Here is a 19,241-nt window from a genome sequence, read left to right on the forward strand (position 1 = left end):
ACCCATTTCTTGACCAATATAAAACCACATAAAGCAACAAAAAAGAAATATAATAGAAATAGCAATAAATAAAATACATTGATCACCAAAACAAACGCGTGTCTACCCTCTTTCGGCATTAGTGCGGGTTTTATTTAATTTCGCCCTGTGAAAACACCCCCGGTAAATGTTGGCACTGGCCGATGGACAAATACGGCCAAATTATTGCTTTCTTTACCTCTAAATACAGATATTCAGACTGCCCGCCGGACCTGTTTGGATATCACACCGAAGCTTAATGAAAACAAAATTTCTTTTTTTTTTTCAGTAAGAAGCACACCTGATTTAAATCAGTGTGGTTACTTAAGTAGGATTATGGGTCCAAAAAATACAACCTAAATATCAGGTAACTATGAACCTTAAAAGTCAGTGGGATCATTTTTAATGTTTTTAGAAGCTCATTTTATCATAATTTTATTTCAAGCTAGCTCTTGAAAGTTCCTGAAATAATATAGTCGTGAAAATATCTCGATATTTTCGCACTTATGAGAGACTTTGTTTTGTCACTTTATCTCCAGTAAACGTCTACCTATCCCTGTAGATATGGTTCATATTTTGTAAAGAAATTAAAGAGTTATTTCAGCCAGTTATTATTAGGTATTAGGTGTTGTTATTGACATTTTTAAGTGTTGTTTCGAAATATAGGCCTAAACATCCAAGATCCCTGGATCATAACACTGCATTGAACCATGATTCGGTGTAACACACAGCCAAGCATTTAGCCGATATCAAATCGCGCGCGCAGCGGTTCGTTAAGTGGCCAGTGTGTGGGGTGCCTTATTAAATTTGCCCGTTCTGTCTGGACCTTGCGTTCTGACTTTACAAGAACATATTCAATTACTGTCGCGGTTGCTTTGGAACTTTTGGTAGAATAAAACTGTTTTATATAAGTATTACCAGAGAACCGCTCCGGCTTCGCACGGGTGTTATGTTTTATACACATAAACCTTCCTCTTGAATCTCTCTATTGCTGAAAACAGCAATGAAATCTGCAGCATAATCTAAGAGAGCAGACAGCGGGAGCGAATTTGGTATTTTATACTATGTAGGAAGATGTGTTAGCCATTGTATGGAAGAAGTTAAACAGTGGTATAATAACATATTTTGCACATTCGGTGAAACAAAGACGCTGCATGGTGCGGTCATACTAGAGAAGCGGTCATGAAAAATCGGACTGTTACTTTGTCTAGGGGAAATAGGTAAAGTTATATCGAATAGAAATCATTAGACATAGCGAACGTTACATTATTTAGAGAGACGGATCTTGTTTTCCATCCAGAGCACGTATGGTTAACTTGATGGTTGACATCTAACGTACTAGGCCAATATTACTTCAACAGCCAAACCGTGCAACCGTTAAATTAAAAGTATAAATTAAATATAATTCAAATCTTCAAACCAAATACGTCTGCGTTTTAATAAAGACGTCGACAAACTTTATTAAGTTACTAATGCCTCAACAAATTACCTCCGTAATGACGATCCGACTTAAGGGTGCAGTCACACTGTAACGAGAAAATTATACGACGACTTAGCGGCCTTAATAAAAATTTGTTCGTCGGAGTAAAACTAATGGTTTCGTTCGAGGAGCTAAGTATTATATTGTCTAGGGTACATTGTAATGGGGAAACATTAAAAGTTGTAGTTATGGAAGGGAGAAGGCATAAAATGACAGACACCTACACTGGGCTTACTAAATTCGGAGCTATGTTTTTTGAACTGGTGCAGCAGTTTTAGATATTTTTTTACTACAAAGAGGAAACTCTTTCCACCTTTGATGGTAAAGTCAGCATGAAAGCGAGCTTCACCCGAAACCCTCAACTTGAGAGAACTGGCTATCGTACACCCAACTGTTGAAACTCAAACAATACTGTTAGCATTGTTGTCAAGACGATAAGTAGACTTAGGTAAGATGGTGGTACCTAGCTAGCTAGGCGGACTTAGGAACAAACTCTACAAAAAAATTATTTTACCCCCCAATACACAGTAGGTACACAGATAAATTAGTTTTAAAAATAATCATTGATTTTCTAATAACAAAGCTAAAACTCATCGTCAAGAAAATAGTTATACTGACTTCCTTCGACCTGACGTTTACCACAGCTTATAAAATAAAGTTCACATGACCGCAGATTTGGTACAGCTCGTATTTAACTCGCGAGATGGCGCGATACCGCGGGCTTGTTCCTTACGATTTAATTCAACAACGCAGCTTTGATATGCCGACTGCGCCGGCGCATGTTAACCACGCTTTGAAAAGTTCGCGGATTTTATCAAAGGATGTACTTATAGCATTGTTTTTGATCATGTGTTTAAATGTGTGTGAACGGATCCTTGCCTTTTATTGTCTAACGGAAGTAACTTTAACAGTTTGGGTTTCAGTCAAAGCTATTTACGTATGTATTCTGATATTAAGTAAGATAAGTCGTATGTTTTATGAACAGGGATATGAATATAGAGCTACTTCGCTTTGCATGTCACGACTACAATAAGAACTTTTGGTTGTTTACTTTATGTCTATCATTTGCAAATTCTTGTGATAAGTGTAAGTAATACTAACTTGAATTTCGAGTAACTTCTGATCGATTCATTAAACGAAATGTCCTAAATAAATTAATTCTTATATTGGAAAGATTATTGTTTTTAAAAGTTTGCGTTTTAATAGGGCGACAACTAAGTATGACATTATTTTTATAGATTTATCGTCTTTAGTGCTGGTTCACAATTAGCGTGTGTTATAGTGCGAATATTTTAATTAATAGAGTCCGCAAAATTCGATATTTAGGCTGAGTTGCACCACCCAACTTTGACGGTACACCCACACAACCACACAACTATAACCGGTGTTTTTTATCCATACAAACGTCAAAAATCTGTCAAACTATGGAGTTTTTCAAAGTTAAAGTAAGATGGTGCAACCCAGCCTTAGATTAATTTGTTTCTACGCTTTCCATTGTTTCTATTCGAATTTCGAAAATGATGTAACGTTTTCCCAATCGAAAGTGACACTACATCATCAGACATGTCCATAATTCGGAGCGCAAGGACAGCTAACGATCGTGACGGGTAGTCGTGACGTCGGACATGCAAACAGACGTGGAACCACGAACGCAATGTTATTTACGATTTTATAACGCGATGAAACGCCGTCACGAAAATGTGACGTCATGAACACGAGCGACAGTCGCTAGTCGGTTGTTTTTGTAATTTAGGCAATCTGATTAAGGTTTAGATGTGGTCTATGATCTCGATTAAAAGTTGCGAATTTTATTGTATTTTTTCAAGTTTATTAATGTGGAACATAATTCAATATAATGATTATGCTTGTTTTATTTAAAAACTTACACATCCTATGAATTAAATTCATAACATAGTTAAAGATTTTGAACATACGAGTACTTAATTACATAACACCATCAAAATAAAAAATGCCCTAAAATCTTTACTACCTAAATGCAATAGGTAGGTAGGTGTAATGAGACCAGACTCTCAATATCCGTCAAATGAAGCTAAGCTCCAGCTTGATCTAACATAAGTTTCATTGACTTCAGCATCAAGGAAAACAAACAATACTTATAGCTAGAGCCGATAGAAATGATTGCCTGACTAGATAAACTCATGAGTCTCTTTAGAATCTAAATTTTAAGATGTTTCATTATACCTACTTCCCAGTACAGGGATTTGTAATTTAAATGTTTCCATTACCACAGGCACAGAACGTGAACCCTGCTACCGGCTTCGATCCGTCATGCGATCGTATCGCGAGGAGTCGGGTTACGTGCGCGCACGCAGACTGCTTTATATGACGGCTAGCTACCCTCGGATTCGTATGAATGGGATGATTTAATGTCTTTATTGTCTTGTTGACTAAGAGACAGGCGTGAAAGGTTGTTTAAAAGTTTTGTGTGGTGTAAAATAAACATAATATCGATGATGAAGAACAAGCTCAAAAAGCTCAAATATGGTCATTTAACAAAAGCATTATACTTAATTTAAGCAAGCATATAAATAAAAGAAAAAGTAAGAATTACTTATTCGGTTGTTAAGAACTTCATTTTAGGATAGGGGATTTTGAGTTCGAACTCACAATAAGTAGTTTGCTTTTATTAGGAACGCCATAGTACCTAACTAAGTAGGTATTAGGTAATCTGTGACGACGCCAACCTTTCCACCGACATCTAGGGGTTGAGTTAAAGTTCTCATTCAAGTAAAATGGAAAAACTTCCTTTAGGTACCAATAAGTGCAACTTATCCACTTCCATATTTTTACTAGTCCTTACGTCTACTTACAGTGGACTGAGTGTGAGTTTATTACATCAAACGCGCTCACTAGTGAGTGAGTTTAATAAAAACTCACACTAGGCCCTCAGACGTCTGACACTATCGTTGTCAGGATGTCTCTATCTACTGCACCATGCGTCAGCTAATTTGCATTGAATATCCTTGCATATTAGGATCATGCTTTACAATGCAGATAAACTTGCAGTATTTGCCTTCAAGTACAAAAATACTCGCACACATTTTCTACTTAGTTAATTGTTCCGTTAGAAAGAAAAAATAAATGTTTATAATTGTTTTCTAAATAAATAAATAAAAGATCTTTGAAATACTTATTAGTTAAAATTCATAGACTGTTTTATTAATAGCAGCCGGTTAAACTGCGCGTAAAGTCCTGGGTTTTCTGAAAGCGGTCAAACTTTAGTTAAAGACCTTCTGAATCATACCGTTCCAACTTATTTAATGCTAACTTAATTTGGCGTAAAGGGAAACCTTCATACATTCTGTGTACGTTTTCTTTTATTGGGTTTTTTGTAATGTCATCCATTCTTTGTTCCAGGTGCCCAGAGCAGAAGAACGCCGGCAGGGCTGGCGATGGACCTGTTCGAGCAGCATCAAGGCACACACATACTCCAGGTATACATCCATAATCATCATCAGATATTTAGTATCTAATGCAGGAGCAGGACCATCCCTATTTTGCAAGTACAATCTTTGGATGGCGCCTTATTTTGGATACGGGACTTTTCTGCTATGTCATTTGAGTGTAGCGAATAAAACCATTTTAATCCTAAATAAGGAAAAACTAAATAATGCTATGGATGGATAGGTACAGACAGGCGCGGATCCACCGTTGTGGGCACTGTGGGCATGCCCACAACCCTAATTTGCTTGTTTTAATTATGATCTATTGATAAGATCGATAGGTATGTTTGTATGTCCGGGCATGTAGTGATCCAAGTCTTACTTTGCTAATTAAGCCACCGCTGTCCCCACAACCTTTTTTGAGGGCTGGATCCGCGCCTGGGTGCAGTCAGCGTCAAATAGTTCGCGATCGTGACACCCAAAGTAGAAAAAAAGTTCGCAACACGTCTTGTGTCTTTATAAGGTTGTGTTGTCAACTTCTTGGCCACTTTTGGTGTCACGAACTATTTGACGCTGAATATACCCGATTAAACAAGTCAGTTCAACTATTTTATGCAAAATCATGTACCTAGCCATTCTAAGGATCGTTTTGGGTTAAAAACCAGTTAATAAGCGAAGAAAAAATAAATCTACTAAAACAATGACGCACGGCTGGTCCGGTTTGGTTTACTTGAACAGTTAGGTATTACTATCGACATAACAATTCATATTCCGTTTTCCGGCTGTTTCAGTCTCAAATTATATTATACCTAGCTACCTAAAACATGAATTGACTCTATTTATTTAAAAAAAAACCTTAATAACCTTAGGTAGAAAACTGTCATGAGATTCTACAATCAATCTACCATGTGGCAGTTACGATTTTTTAGTAAGCAAATAGCTGCTAAGTATATACATCGTGTCACCACAAACCGCGTGTCACTGAGAGGATTTGCCAACTTCCAGAATCAAGAGTCACTGTGACATTGAAACAAGTTACAATCAAATGTGTTTACTTTCATCGTGCCGACAAAAAGCCGGACCGCCGAACTTGACTTGCATTACGCAACTCCGACCGACTTCACGCTTTTTATTACAAAACTACAATAGCATACGTACAATAGAACACTGTGACACATACATTTACGACACTCCAATCTGATATTTCGCCGGTTTCACTAAATTTCATAACAAAAATTAATCAAACACACATTTTCTGGGGCATTGATAGTATTTGATAGGGTTAACCGAAAAAAAAATCTATTATAGGTACTGTCATTCGATCACGTAAATTATCATTTGTGCAATCGGTAACTGTCATTATGTGGGTGCTGCGGTTTCTATTCCGAGCTGAAAATGGTGGAGTACGTGATTCCTTGCTTCGATTTGTTTTTTGCGAGTGCAACACTTTGCGGGACAAATAGTACGATTTGTCGGAAAAAATAAGGACGTGCGTGTAGGAACGCGATGTTTGCGAAAACGGCATTGAAGTTATCTCTTTGTCTGAGTTATAAATATAACGAAAATTGCACGTGGTCGACTAAAGCTAGCGCAGGAAGGCCGTTGCTCTACCAACTACGATAAAGTTGAAAAACTTAAGGGCAGCCTGGGATTTGGCGGTACCTGGAGAAGCGAACTTAGCGAACATCTTAATGAATGTTACTCTTGTTGGTCCTATAGCTTAATTAAAACTTCATCAAATTCAAAGATGATAATGATGCTAAATAACTGAATCATCGTTTACTTTCTAAATCAACAGATGTTTTTCAACCTTTTTCATGACACGACCCCCCTAGTATGAAAAAATTTTTTGCGACCCCCCGACCTTTCGCTTTTTTTCATGCTTTTTTTAATGTTACAAAGATGTTTTAGGGACTGAATATTTAAATCCATACAACATTTACGCATTTGCATAATTAGATTTCGGATAAATCTATCTTAAAACTTTACTGTTTTTTTACTGAGGCAGATTTTACGACCTCTCGCGACCCCCCTATAGAGGCTTCGCGACCCCCCAGGGGGTCGCGACCCACAGGTTGAAAAACACTGTTCTATATTATCAACTCACTTCTAAATAAGACCACATTTTCTAAAGGTGAAGATGACCCAAGTAGGAAATATGACCCATTCAACTACCCATCATAACGTCAAAACTAACAAAATGTAAACTTCACTTCAATACCAAAAAAGTATAAGACAACAATTTTATTATTTTCATGTCGAACACCTACTTAAAATGTTGATAGGAACCCAAACTAGGTCCACGTACTCCGTAAATAAATAAATAAAACACTGTGAACCATCAACAATAGTAGTAATCCATATTTTTTTTACTAGCTATCATCTCGTACCGATTAAACGCAAATTTTGTTATAAAAACTAAATCATCTCCAAGATGTATTTTGTCAACCGTGCATCTCATTAAAATTTGAGATAGAGCGACGCAGACGTAGAGTCGATTGACTCGACCTAGAAGTGACAAGTTTTACATTCTGATTAGCTTTTACGATAGGTAGACAAATCAAAAGAAAGAAAAGATTTTTTATTTGGCACTTTATAGAAAAAGTATTTTTAAATAATTAGTAGATTATTTAATGTAACGTTCTTTATGTTGCTTTTCACTTTATGATGCCTTTTCTTTGAGTAATGTTTATATTAGTACAATACAAAATTTGAGCTTCCACTTTGAAAACATTTGTAAACCAAAACGTTCGTTACAATTCCTAAAAATAAGCTTCTACTTTTGAGAAGCTTTAAGTTATTTAAAAGTTCTTGTCTTTTCTAGAGGCGCTATATCGAGTTGGTTATTTTGGCTCGTGGTGATCGTTTTTCGTCATCATCGTTCTATTTATTTACGTTTTTTAAGTCCAATAGAAAATTGATGCCAGATGCAGAGCTATTAGTTTCACCTTGTGTATCGTATGCAAAACAAAGTTTTAGCTTTTTCCTCATTATTACCTGATTGAAAAAACTGCACTGGTTGCTAATCAAGCAGATTTTTTTTCGGGAATTGACACTATGAAAATAATATGTATAATATTTTCTTTTCTTTACATTATTATTTTTTGTTGTGATGCGCTGCAATAACTAATTTCAAACTTCCATTTTTTGTATTCTTTTATAAAATAATATGTTTTATTTGTGTAGAATGATGATTATGATCAAAACACAGACGATTATGATACAAGCATTCGGAAAATAGTTTATTTTTATTTTTTATGTAGAACAAGGCCGTATTTGACCACAATCACAATCCGTGCTGTCCGTATGGTACTTTACTTAATCTAAGGTTTTTTTGACTGTCTGTAAAAATACATTATTTTGTATATTACTTGTTTTTCCGACCATACTGATCCAAGTTATAGACACGGCGGCGCTTGAGCTTGAAGCGCTGCTGGTTCCAAATTCAAATGGTTTGTTTTTTGTCCACAGTCCCTCGACGGATTCGCGCTGTCGGTAGCGGCCGATGGCAGGTTCCTGTACATATCTGAAACTGTATCTATATATTTAGGATTATCACAAGTAAGTATTCTTCATTTAATTTTTTCTACCTGGATTTAAGTAGGTACAGTCAGTGACAAATAGTTCGTGACACCCAAAGTAGCCAAAAATTTCGCATCACATCTTTGTTACAATTGGAATAAGGTTGTGTTGTCAACTTTTGACGCTGCTGTACCTAGTCCTATTGTTACACGTTTTTAGATCGTGGGCCAAATTGTTTAACTCAACTGCTTAGTCCCCTTAACCCCTCGTACTAAGCTAAATATGATTGTATTACGAGTAGGTTCATCACATTATACGAGCAGTGGCCGGGTTTGAACCCGCGTTCCTCGGATGTCAATTCGCTCAGTCCGACCCCTTCACCTTTCGGCTATCGTGGCTTTGATAGCCAGTTTGCTGCCAATAATCTTAAATGTTTGCATCATAACATAAGGCACTCTTGCAACCTTACCAAATTCAGTCCATCAATACTTCCCAGTGAAAGACAAATCTCTCTGTATTGCCACAAATTACCTGCGACAGTCGTCGTAAAGTCGAGGACGTACAGTACTGCGGCAAACTTTATGTGGGTAGGTGCTGATTTCATGGACCCAATAAATACTACTGGGATCTGGAAATATTTCGAGAGGATACGCGAGCACGTAATAATCTGAGTGACATTGCTGGTCTTGATCCTAGCTCACATCTATCGCCATTTTATCATAATAATAGTGAAAGATCCAAACACGAGCACACTTTTGGTGGACTTTAGAAAACTTGCAAACTATATGAGTTCATTGTACTGCTTTTATCAGCATGAATCGCATACTTTTATTAGCACATGTATAAAAATATCACAAATGCTTTGAATGTTTTTACCCACGCTGGCAAATAAAAGTTGATATCCTCGAAAAAGAAATGTAGTTCAAATTGTCTCAACAAAAGTGCATATCGTGTAAATTACATGCCCATTTACAGACACCTACACAGATTGTCGATAGTAAGTTAGTAACGTACGTACATTCATGAAGCACGCTCACATTCACGCGGTAGAGACGATAGAGTCAGACGATGTAATCTGAAATTTTCGGCGGCGCTAGAAAGACATCCGGTGGTAACTGCATCAGATCGCAGATAAGTCCTTCTACACGTGTTGTGTTATGCCTTCTACGTGGCCTGGGTAAGACGAGGTTTTTTTCCCGACCCCGATCTTTAAAGGGTACGTTTCTCGAGAAGTAACCCTTTTGTTTTAGAGATATGATATGATTTGTGACAGGTATCTCGGATTTCAAGTTCGTTAGTTTAAAAATTGTTGCTAAACAGAGGAAAGAAAAAAAAAGGTTTTTTAAATAGGATAACACCGAATGTAAGATTAACGTTCCAGCCTCATGCTACAAATAAATTCATGTAAAATCTGAAACTCACCGATAAACTCAAAAAATTCCTTCATCCAAACGGAATTAAAATAACATTGCAAAATTAAAAGGCGCTCTGAAAAGATCCGAAAACTGGGAAATTCTCGTTTCCAACATGGCTGCAGGCTTCGGGGGTGGTGTGACGGAGACGGAAAATGGGGGGAAAGGGACGATGCGATATGCCGGTCACGTCCCGGGCAAGGCGCGCGCGTGCTCCTCATCCTAATGCCGCTGCCAACCTTACCACTCACACACCCCCGGCCCACGCACACAAACCCGAAACATCATCGAAACACTAATCTCAAACACACACCAACCCATAACTCTTCTTCACAGACACATGCCTGTGTGTGTACACATATAAAATACATAAACTTCCTGGTAAATAAGCGTAGATACAACTTTCTTATAAGTAAGGCCTGTGTTAGATGCTCCTGCTATATTAAATTCTGTTGCGGCCATTTTTTCGGGGTCCGCCGTAAAGACTGATGATAACACCGACAATGGGAAATCATATTTTTCTTTTATAGATAAAAGGAAGAAAATTGATACTTTATTTTTTGTTTTGATGTGCCTGAATGGCTTCGGGAAATTATTTACGTGTAGCTTTTTGTGCGCGCCCCAGTGAGATTAGGGAATTTCACTGGATATTTCAGAATTTGTTACAACTTGAAATATGTTTAATGAATTTGAACCATTATAGTTAAAACTCAACGTTTATTCTTCAAACCCAACTAACAGGTCAAGAGTCTTCAAGCAGACTTGGAGAGTCATCTAACTTGGCTATCATTTCCCCGAATTATAAATTGTAATCATCAAGAACTTTTATCATATAAACAAATTGTCTGGAGTTCAAAAGCAGTATTAGATAGAAGCCGAAATCAAGAGTAAAGAAAAAAAATCTAGGTATCAATCACGTGCAGTTTCGTAACAGAATTGGAACATCCTGCAGCTTGGTAATTATGAGGAAAATTGGCTAGAAGATTTAATCCCAACACCTGTCCTCACACCATAATCTGTGGCTCACCATCAGATCGGTAAACACCACAAAATTGTTAGTATCATTCCGGGAAAAGACCACCATAACATACCCATTGTTCGTGTCCTCTTCATGCGTGCGACGTCCGCGGATACACGACGTTTGAATCTGTAATAGGGTCCCACAATTATATTTGATAAATTTATTTAAAAGACATTTGCATAAGCCGTGAAAGGGTCAGTGTGAAAGTATTCTTAGATTTAGGTTTATTACGTTTCTGTTGCATTTTACAAGTTCGACTTATTGATGTATGTTGTTCATTGGTAGTCAACATAATGAAATTATAATGTCTTATGTCACTCACCTTCAATTGATTTGAAACATCATCTCGGGTTGGATATTTTGATTTAGGGAAAATAACTTCATTGTTATGTGTACTATTTTCGATCAGCTAATCCCATATTACTACTTTCTTTATTCCTCTTATAATTTTAACTAGCTTAAATACGTAATTCTTGTTTTTCCCTTTCTGAAATATCCTGTTCAGATTTAAATTCTTCTCACAATACTTATTAATACATCACTAGGCGTCTAATAAACTTTAGCTTTATTCTTATCTACGAGTCTAAGCAGAGCCGCAATTAAGTTACCGTTAGCGCCAGAGTGTTTTCAACAATTTTCTGAGCAGTAATGCTGATGCAAATTATATTACACGTTTCATCTTTAAACCAATGCAATAGGGTTGAAAATCAGATTGCGGTTGTACCACTTGACTAGACTACTCGTACCAACGTTGTTTCATTACTCGGGGTTTATAGGTGTTTCTATGAACCCACCTGCTATGCGATGCTTGATAACAGCCCGTTCATTCATAACTATGCTGGTACGTGACGAGTTATCTGTCTGCGACTGCGCCAGCGCAGCTTGTTAAGTGGCATGTGAATTAACATACATAGAAATACGTTGCGGATCCAATGCTCTATGAAAAAAACTGAAATTCTTAGAGTTCAGCCTTAGAGTTAGTAAAATGACGTCTTGGTTGTCCCTAAGAGTGTGTGGATTCCCTCCCCCTCTATTACAAAAAGTTAAACTCTAGTTGAACTCCAGTTCAAATAATTGACATTTAGTTTGAATTTGTGTTCATTCCAGGTTTAACTTTTTTATAATAAGGCCCAAGGAGTCCTATTGGATATGCAATCCCCATATTATTGTATACTATGATCAAATTCCATAAGGTGGACTTGGTTCAAATACTAGTGGTTGTGTTTTAATAAAGATCTTTCTATAAGAAAAAATATATCAAAACTTTAAACCTCCTCTTTCATCCCCCAGGTAGAAATGACCGGGAGTAGTATATTCGACTACGTCCACCAAGCGGACCACGCCGAGATCGCGGAGCAACTGGGACTGTCCCTTGCGGGAAGGAGCGGAGGGACCGGCCTGAACAGCCCTGCTTCTGGTAGCGAGGAGGGCAGTCAGCACGGCACCAATAACCCTGATGGTAAGTTTGGAATAGACTAAGAAGTTATTGCCCAAGATAGGCAGTAGGGAGAGACGATTGCTGCAAAAAATTGCTTGAGAAAATCAAAAAAGGAAAGCTCCTTGTCACATGTCTGGCTTTTTTGTGTATAACTATTGGAGCAGAGAAATATCCAGTTAAATTGAAAGAACGACTGTTAAACAAATGGAAATAAAGACATGTTTATTTCCATTTTAAACAGTCGTTTTGCCGCTCACTCAAATATATTTCAAAAGCAGCCAATAACCACTTTCTATCGGCTACTCCGTTACTCATTTAGGTGCTCATTTTTTCAAAGATCTGCCAAGAAAAAGACGACAACCCAACTCTTGCCACAAAAAAGAAAAACAGTTCAGAATTCAATTAAAATTTCCTTATTTCGCGGCCATTGCACCTTCCTCATTCGGCGACAGTACCGATCCTAACATTTCACTCGGTATATCGAATCATTCAATATCAGCCAGTAATAAGTAGTTGTACGATTCGAAATTAGATTATGGAGTCTTCACGGCGCGTTGGGAGCTTATGAAACGGTCAATGGGGTGTCAGACGCCGCCATTGTCACCACTGATTAATATTTAATTTCACCGCTATGGGAATTCTTTGATGTTTATTGAAAATTTGGCGCCACTGCGTACATAATCTAAGGTAGGGCGCTGCCAGGGCGACTATAAATCGGCGATCCGAACGGAACTTTGATTGACCAGACCAAATGGGCGCCGACCGAGTTCAATTAAACGCCAAGATAAGCAAAAAAGTCATTCGAATATAATATTACTGTCAAATCATTTATCTCTCGGTTCACTGCATCCGTAGTTTTTATTGTTTGCGGTTATAATTTAAACGTTGCGTAGTAAAACAAGTTTAAAACCACACACTTTTATTACTTTTGCTAAATATTAACTTTGAATTCCGAGTGAAACTTGATGATTGTTGATCTACTATTTCTGGCGTGTGTAGTAAGTAGTGGTTTAATAAATTACTTCTTGAAATGGTACTATTGACTTATAGAAAAACGAAATAATCCAAATCCCCAACATCCGAACCCATTTGACCTAGTTTTTTCCCAACCTAACGGAGAGCCCGCTTCTAATTTACTAACATGAATACTTTAAGGGCTAGAATCGATTTCAATTTACCGATCGTTGAAAAAGTATCGATAAAAAATCAATCAGGATCGAGATAGTGTGACAAGTAGCTCATTGTGTGGAGACAGGCATGGTGAATAAGTCACAGAACAGTGGTCCGTGGAGAAGTTGTGCCATTGTGGCCTGATAGCCGTGCATTTGAAGGAATTGGTGCTGTGTTGACAGGAGATTGATCGATGCCAGTGGCACCTAAAGTTGTTAAACTGCTGATTAGTTAAATTTTTGGACTGAGAGGCTTAAGAAAAGATCTTGCTTTTTTATTCAGTGGTCCAAATACTTTAAGGTTTAAATACGACGAAATTAGTAGAATCTCGCACTCGACTCTTGCAATGATGCTGTGGATTCGCTGATTTAGATTAGGTACTTTAATGCAAGGCAGGTGTAAATGAGTTATAACCTACCAAATAAATATTTATTTATTCAAATTAAATTGGACACTAAAAATTCCAGGTAAAGATCACTGAGAAAATGTCAACCGACCATTGTTTTAGGATTTTACGAAAATGACAATAAATTCCGAAAACCCAAAGTCACCTTTTGTTTTGTAATAAAAACCACCGCCAAGGCTACTGGAATAGTTTGGTACTGACTCAGTGTTACGTACTCGGTACAAAGGCGTGATTCAACTGCACACATTGTCCAGTGCCCGGTAGAAATTGAGTAGGTAGATACTAACGAGGCTTAATGTATGCGCATCTTGAGGATTTTATGTTAAATTGCAAAGGACGAGATAAACAATTAAGGTATCTCGGTGTAAAGATGTTAAATATTCGTATTAGAAACAACAATTTTCCAACTGAAGTCAAAAGTTTTGGTACCTCTGTCGAATATCTCAAAATCACGGAGTCCACTACGAAATCAATTAGAGCGTGATGTTGATCTGACATTCGAAGTTCCGAGGCCCATAGATCTTTTAATTTATCAGCCTCCAATCATTATTCTTAGCCTGATCGTCCGCAAAAAGCGTGTAAAATTGATTTTTAACTATTTTACACATTTTGGGGCTAAATTGTAGATTATTGCTGCCAACTGCACTATAAACCAAGTTGCTCGAGTCAAAAATCAACAATTTAATAGTAGCTATAGAAGCAAACAGGTTACTAATAAAATTTTGAATTTCCCAAACAGTATCATCGCAAATGAGCCTTGCGGCCAGCGGGGCGCTCTACCGGGGAATGGACCGGGCGTTCTGCGTGAGGATGAAGAGCACGCTAACGAAGAGAGGGTGCCACTTCAAGTCCTCAGGATATAGGGTAAGAATTTGCATAAAATAAAACAAGTGAAGTTTTAGCTGAACACCAAAAAATTCCATGAATCGCCTTTCTGAACCATTTCTATTTCCTGTGTTGATGACTTATTTGAAAAACTAGTGACTTCACTGATAATTTCAGCTGAAATTTTACTTGTTCTCTAAAGAAAATAACAATAAGTAAGACTAAACGTGATGATATGATGTTTTATAAAACGTTACCAATATGGGGCTGATCCTTCAAATTGATGAATTACTATCTCCTAATTCTTTATCAATTACCAACAACACATTGTTTTTTCAAGAATAATTGTAAATTAATCATGAAAATATCTGTGGACATAATTTCTTCTTATCTAGTATTTGAGAAATGAATGGTCGCTGAATTTTCATTTTTAATCTAGGTTGGAAGAGGCAAGGAGGGTGAGCCATCAAGATATGGAGAGAGTGGTAACTGGCGGGTGGGTATCTTAGAAACGAGTGTTTTACAAAGGAAGCAAAATTATTTATGACCCTTTCCGATAAATCGTGATTTATTTTCAGTTGCATAATGACGCCGATTTGGAGATGTTCTACAATCATAATTATTACCATATAAGATTCATGTTAAGCATTTGATATCGCTTTTACGATGTATGAATTTCTGTTTATGACCCTGCGGTCATTTTCACTGTTATGTTTATAGCAAAATGAATTCGTACGACCTCTTTATACGTGTGAGATCACAAATATTATTGGCTAGAGTTATTGTATTGCAGGGGTGCCGCAGGGCACAGCCCTGGTCATAATTTTTGCCTTAACTCGGTGTTAGGCAATAAAGTGCGATTATATCTCAAGCGACTTGCGAATTTCTTACTAGGTGCGTAAAATTGCTCGTAATAGATTGTTTTCGGGGTGTAAATTTTGGTTTTTATTTTATAAGCGTTTTGTGGGCACTTTCCTTAAAATGATTTATAAACTTAGGTAGGTAGCTCATTTTTTTCTGTACAAAGAATTAATTCACATGAATAGCTAAATGATTTTTAATACATTCATCTAAATTAAAAAAAGTCTTTAGCGAGATATAATCCGGAAAATGGATAGGAAAAGTTGCGATTCAGTCCACATAATTTTACTCTACATGAAATAAGGTAGTTTAAGTATAACTCTTGAAATTAAACCCATAATTCCCTGCTATCTCCATCTAAATGACTCATACAATTCTCGCGAGTATCGACTGAGCAATTAATACGGTCATTATTACTCCAAAGCGCAGGCGACGCCCGCAGCGAGCGTTTTATTGGGAAAATTTCGAATTAGCTCATCTTTCATTTGATCTCTGCAGTCGATTACCTTAGAATATATCTACGTGACTTCTGCAGTTTCCAAACAAACGAATGAGCTTCGCAACTTCATCTTTCTTATATAAAACACGTAGCAGTTTTGCACTAGGTGCGAGAATGATTCGGAAAGTTTTAACGAGATTTTTTATTACTTCTACTCCAAGGCTGGCTTTGTGTCTTTGGCTTTGACGACGAATAAAATTTAAGGCACGTGCAATGACTTTAGTGGGATCCTCTTTCCTCGAATTCTATAATGATTTAGACATTAAATAATAAACAATACAGAAGGAAAAGTCGCGTTTGGACCAGTTACCATTTTGAGAGATTTATTCATTATAACTGTACTCGTAGATAATTATGTAGGTAGGAATAATTCATGAATGTTCTTTTTACGAAAATAAGCAGGACATTTTAAGATTTAGACTCAACCTTCTTTCAATGTTTTAAATACCTTTTTCTTCTTTCCAGGTGGTCCTCATGCTCTGCCGCCTTCGGCCGCAGTACTCCTTTTCACACAGTCGGAAGTCTCCAACAGTCCTTCTCGGGATGGTGGCTTTAGCCATCGCACTACCACCCCCTTCAGTCCACGAGATCAGGCTGGAGTCGGATATGTTCGTCACCAGGATCAACTTCGACTTCAGGATAGCGCACTGCGAACCCAGGTATTAGAAACATTAATTACTTGGGGTCATTAGGGGTAGTATTTTTAGACCAATGTTTTTTATTGTTTTGTTATGTTGAAGCATTAGAGATGCCACTTAATTTTGAATTACTAATTAGAAACTGTCTACTTACCTTTACCCTAGAAATACTTATAGTAAAATATTGGACAGATACTCAGTTTTAATCGTGTAAGCAAATTGATACATCTGTATTTTTTATACCAGCAGGGTATCGGAGCTTCTTGGGTATACGGCGGAAGAGCTGACGGGGAAGAATCTGTACGCGCTATGCCACGGAGAAGACGCCAACAAACTTAGAAAATGTCACGTAGATTGTAAGTAAAAATTTACGTTTTTTTGTGTGTGAAAATCTAGGTTTTCCCCAAACACAAATAAGCAACATGAATCACTGACCTGACTTTATCATCAATCGTTTAAACGATCACCAATGAATCGCCCACCCATGACCCAATATCACGTGGTGAAATCCTTCGCTGCCTAATGTTGCAACGGATATTTGTATTCAGTGTGCACCCTTTAGAAATCCATGTCAAGAGGACTGGCAGCCCAAGGCGCTAGCGACACATTACGAGGAAAATTTATGAGTGCCATGCGTGTTGTTTGTTTCTCACTAGGAGTCTTCGGTGAAACATGTCTGTCTTTACAATCATCTGTTGTAGCTAAGCTATATTTTTCAGTCATAGTAGTACTTTTTCAGCATTTGCTTGCTGCAGCTATACCTTCTTAGACAACTTCTGCAGAAAGAAGACACTACTTACATTATTTACACATTAAATTGGAAAACCAAGTTTTAGATCATATTATTTCCCAAATTCCTTGAACTTTATATGCATTGTAGACATGAGCCGTAGATTGAAAGTCGAAATGATTTTCATCTTCGAATAAATAATTTGACATTTCAATCACGCGCCTGGCTTTTAGGTACACGAGTATCGGGAGGAAAATCCCTGTTCAAATAATATAATCATAGTCTCGTATACACGGATATTATTACTTTTCCACGCATTCGTCAGTGGAATACAATTTAGGCCTAACGCTATGCGACGGTACCGCGCGAGTTGTGATTTGAATAATAATTTTTATATCATCATTTTGGTTTCCTTTCCCCAGGCATACGTGGGAAATGTCAGCCTTAATGTCCTTTGAGATAGCTTTGTTAGTACTGTCGTGCTTTATGCCTATTTTACTACTTTGTGTGGTTTGCCGAGCCGAGTGTAAATTTAAATGTAGCCATACTATTGTTTCGGGATTTTCGTTCTTACTTTTGCACGGAGAGGCATTTGTGGTAGATTCTTAATCTAATAAGATTTCTTAATCTAATAGCATCTAACATTCATTTTCCTTAATCTACAGTTATATAAGATAGAGGTATCATCTTCATGATCATGATCAGTGTAAGGCCGTGACGTGATGGCTTCACAAAACTGTTCTCACCACTGCGACTCCATTTAACCCGAATCATTGGCCGTAAAACTTTAGATTCTTCAAAAAGCTAAAACAGTCGTTCTATGAATGAACATCTTCTGACGTAACGATCTCTTAGCCAATCAATTCAAATTAATCCAAGATGGCGTCAATTCGAACGCCAATCACGACGCGCTTCACGTCATACGGTTTTTCTCCGGTACTTGTCTGTTGATAGCTTTACGAGACCATTACTTAGCATTGTAAATGTCTATATAGATGCCGGTCAAATGTGGACAATCCGGGTGTAGAATATCAATTGTTTCAATTAACATAAAAGTCCGGGTGTTTGGTAGAAAGCGGGTAATTTGGTTACAGCGTTATACGCGATTCGCTTGCCTGATTAAGTTATTGACGACATTTTGGGCGTATGTATTCAAATTTGTGCATAATGTGATGGTGCTATACGATGATGTTTGGGACTTCCGACAGTGAGGCATTTTTATTGTGTAATGACATTCATGATGGATGACGTGACAAGCTTAAAAATACTAAAAGTTAGGTACAAACAGCCAAAATTTTAGAATTTAAAGCTTAGTTTTATCCATCTTATCTAGGTACGATTTTATTTCCATTCTTGGCAGTCACACTAGCTAACTTATGTATCTGGTCAACTTAAGAAACTGTTTCACTGCTAGGGAAATCAAATCGTAAAGAAATTGCGAGAATCGGTAATCACAAGTATCAACAACACAAGATTCTAGCAGACTATTGAAAAAGGGTCTCACTTTTTACAAAAATCAATGGAATAGACAAGGATTTCAATGCCATCGAGACTTTTAAGCATTAGGACGTACCTATTCATAACGCTGTTAACTCAGTTTTACTTAACGGCTGGCTGTCATCCAAACACATCTACGATAAATAATTAATGACAACAATAAACAATACGAAAACAAAACCAAAATCCTCCTTTGCACTAATGACTCACGTAGTACAATACACGTGTTCCTCACTTTGTCTTTTGTGCGTAGAATTTATTGAATATAATGATGGTACACTCAGGGTCAATAAGTTTTTAATCTTGAATTCTTGCAAAAT

At 37.2% G+C, this 19,241-nt stretch overlaps 1 protein-coding gene across 4 annotated transcripts in view; it reads left to right on the top strand.

Moving 5' to 3' along the window:
- The window catches only part of LOC135081512 (protein trachealess), a 199,362-nt gene that overhangs the window by 175,915 nt on the left and 4,206 nt on the right, over window positions 1-19,241 (top strand). For 3 of the 4 annotated variants that reach the window (XM_063976226.1, XM_063976227.1, XM_063976224.1), the window contains 6 exons: window positions 4,877-4,953; window positions 8,374-8,463; window positions 12,148-12,316; window positions 14,611-14,735; window positions 16,522-16,715; window positions 16,941-17,050. In XM_063976226.1, the coding sequence (XP_063832296.1) occupies window positions 4,877-4,953; window positions 8,374-8,463; window positions 12,148-12,316; window positions 14,611-14,735; window positions 16,522-16,715; window positions 16,941-17,050 (765 nt within the window). The remainder of the gene's footprint in view (window positions 1-4,876; window positions 4,954-8,373; window positions 8,464-12,147; window positions 12,317-14,610; window positions 14,736-16,521; window positions 16,716-16,940; window positions 17,051-19,241) is intronic. The other variant, XM_063976225.1, reaches the window with a different exon arrangement.

Source organism: Ostrinia nubilalis, chromosome 20, assembly GCF_963855985.1.
Source record: "Ostrinia nubilalis chromosome 20, ilOstNubi1.1, whole genome shotgun sequence".
Classification (NCBI taxonomy): domain Eukaryota; kingdom Metazoa; phylum Arthropoda; class Insecta; order Lepidoptera; family Crambidae; genus Ostrinia; species Ostrinia nubilalis.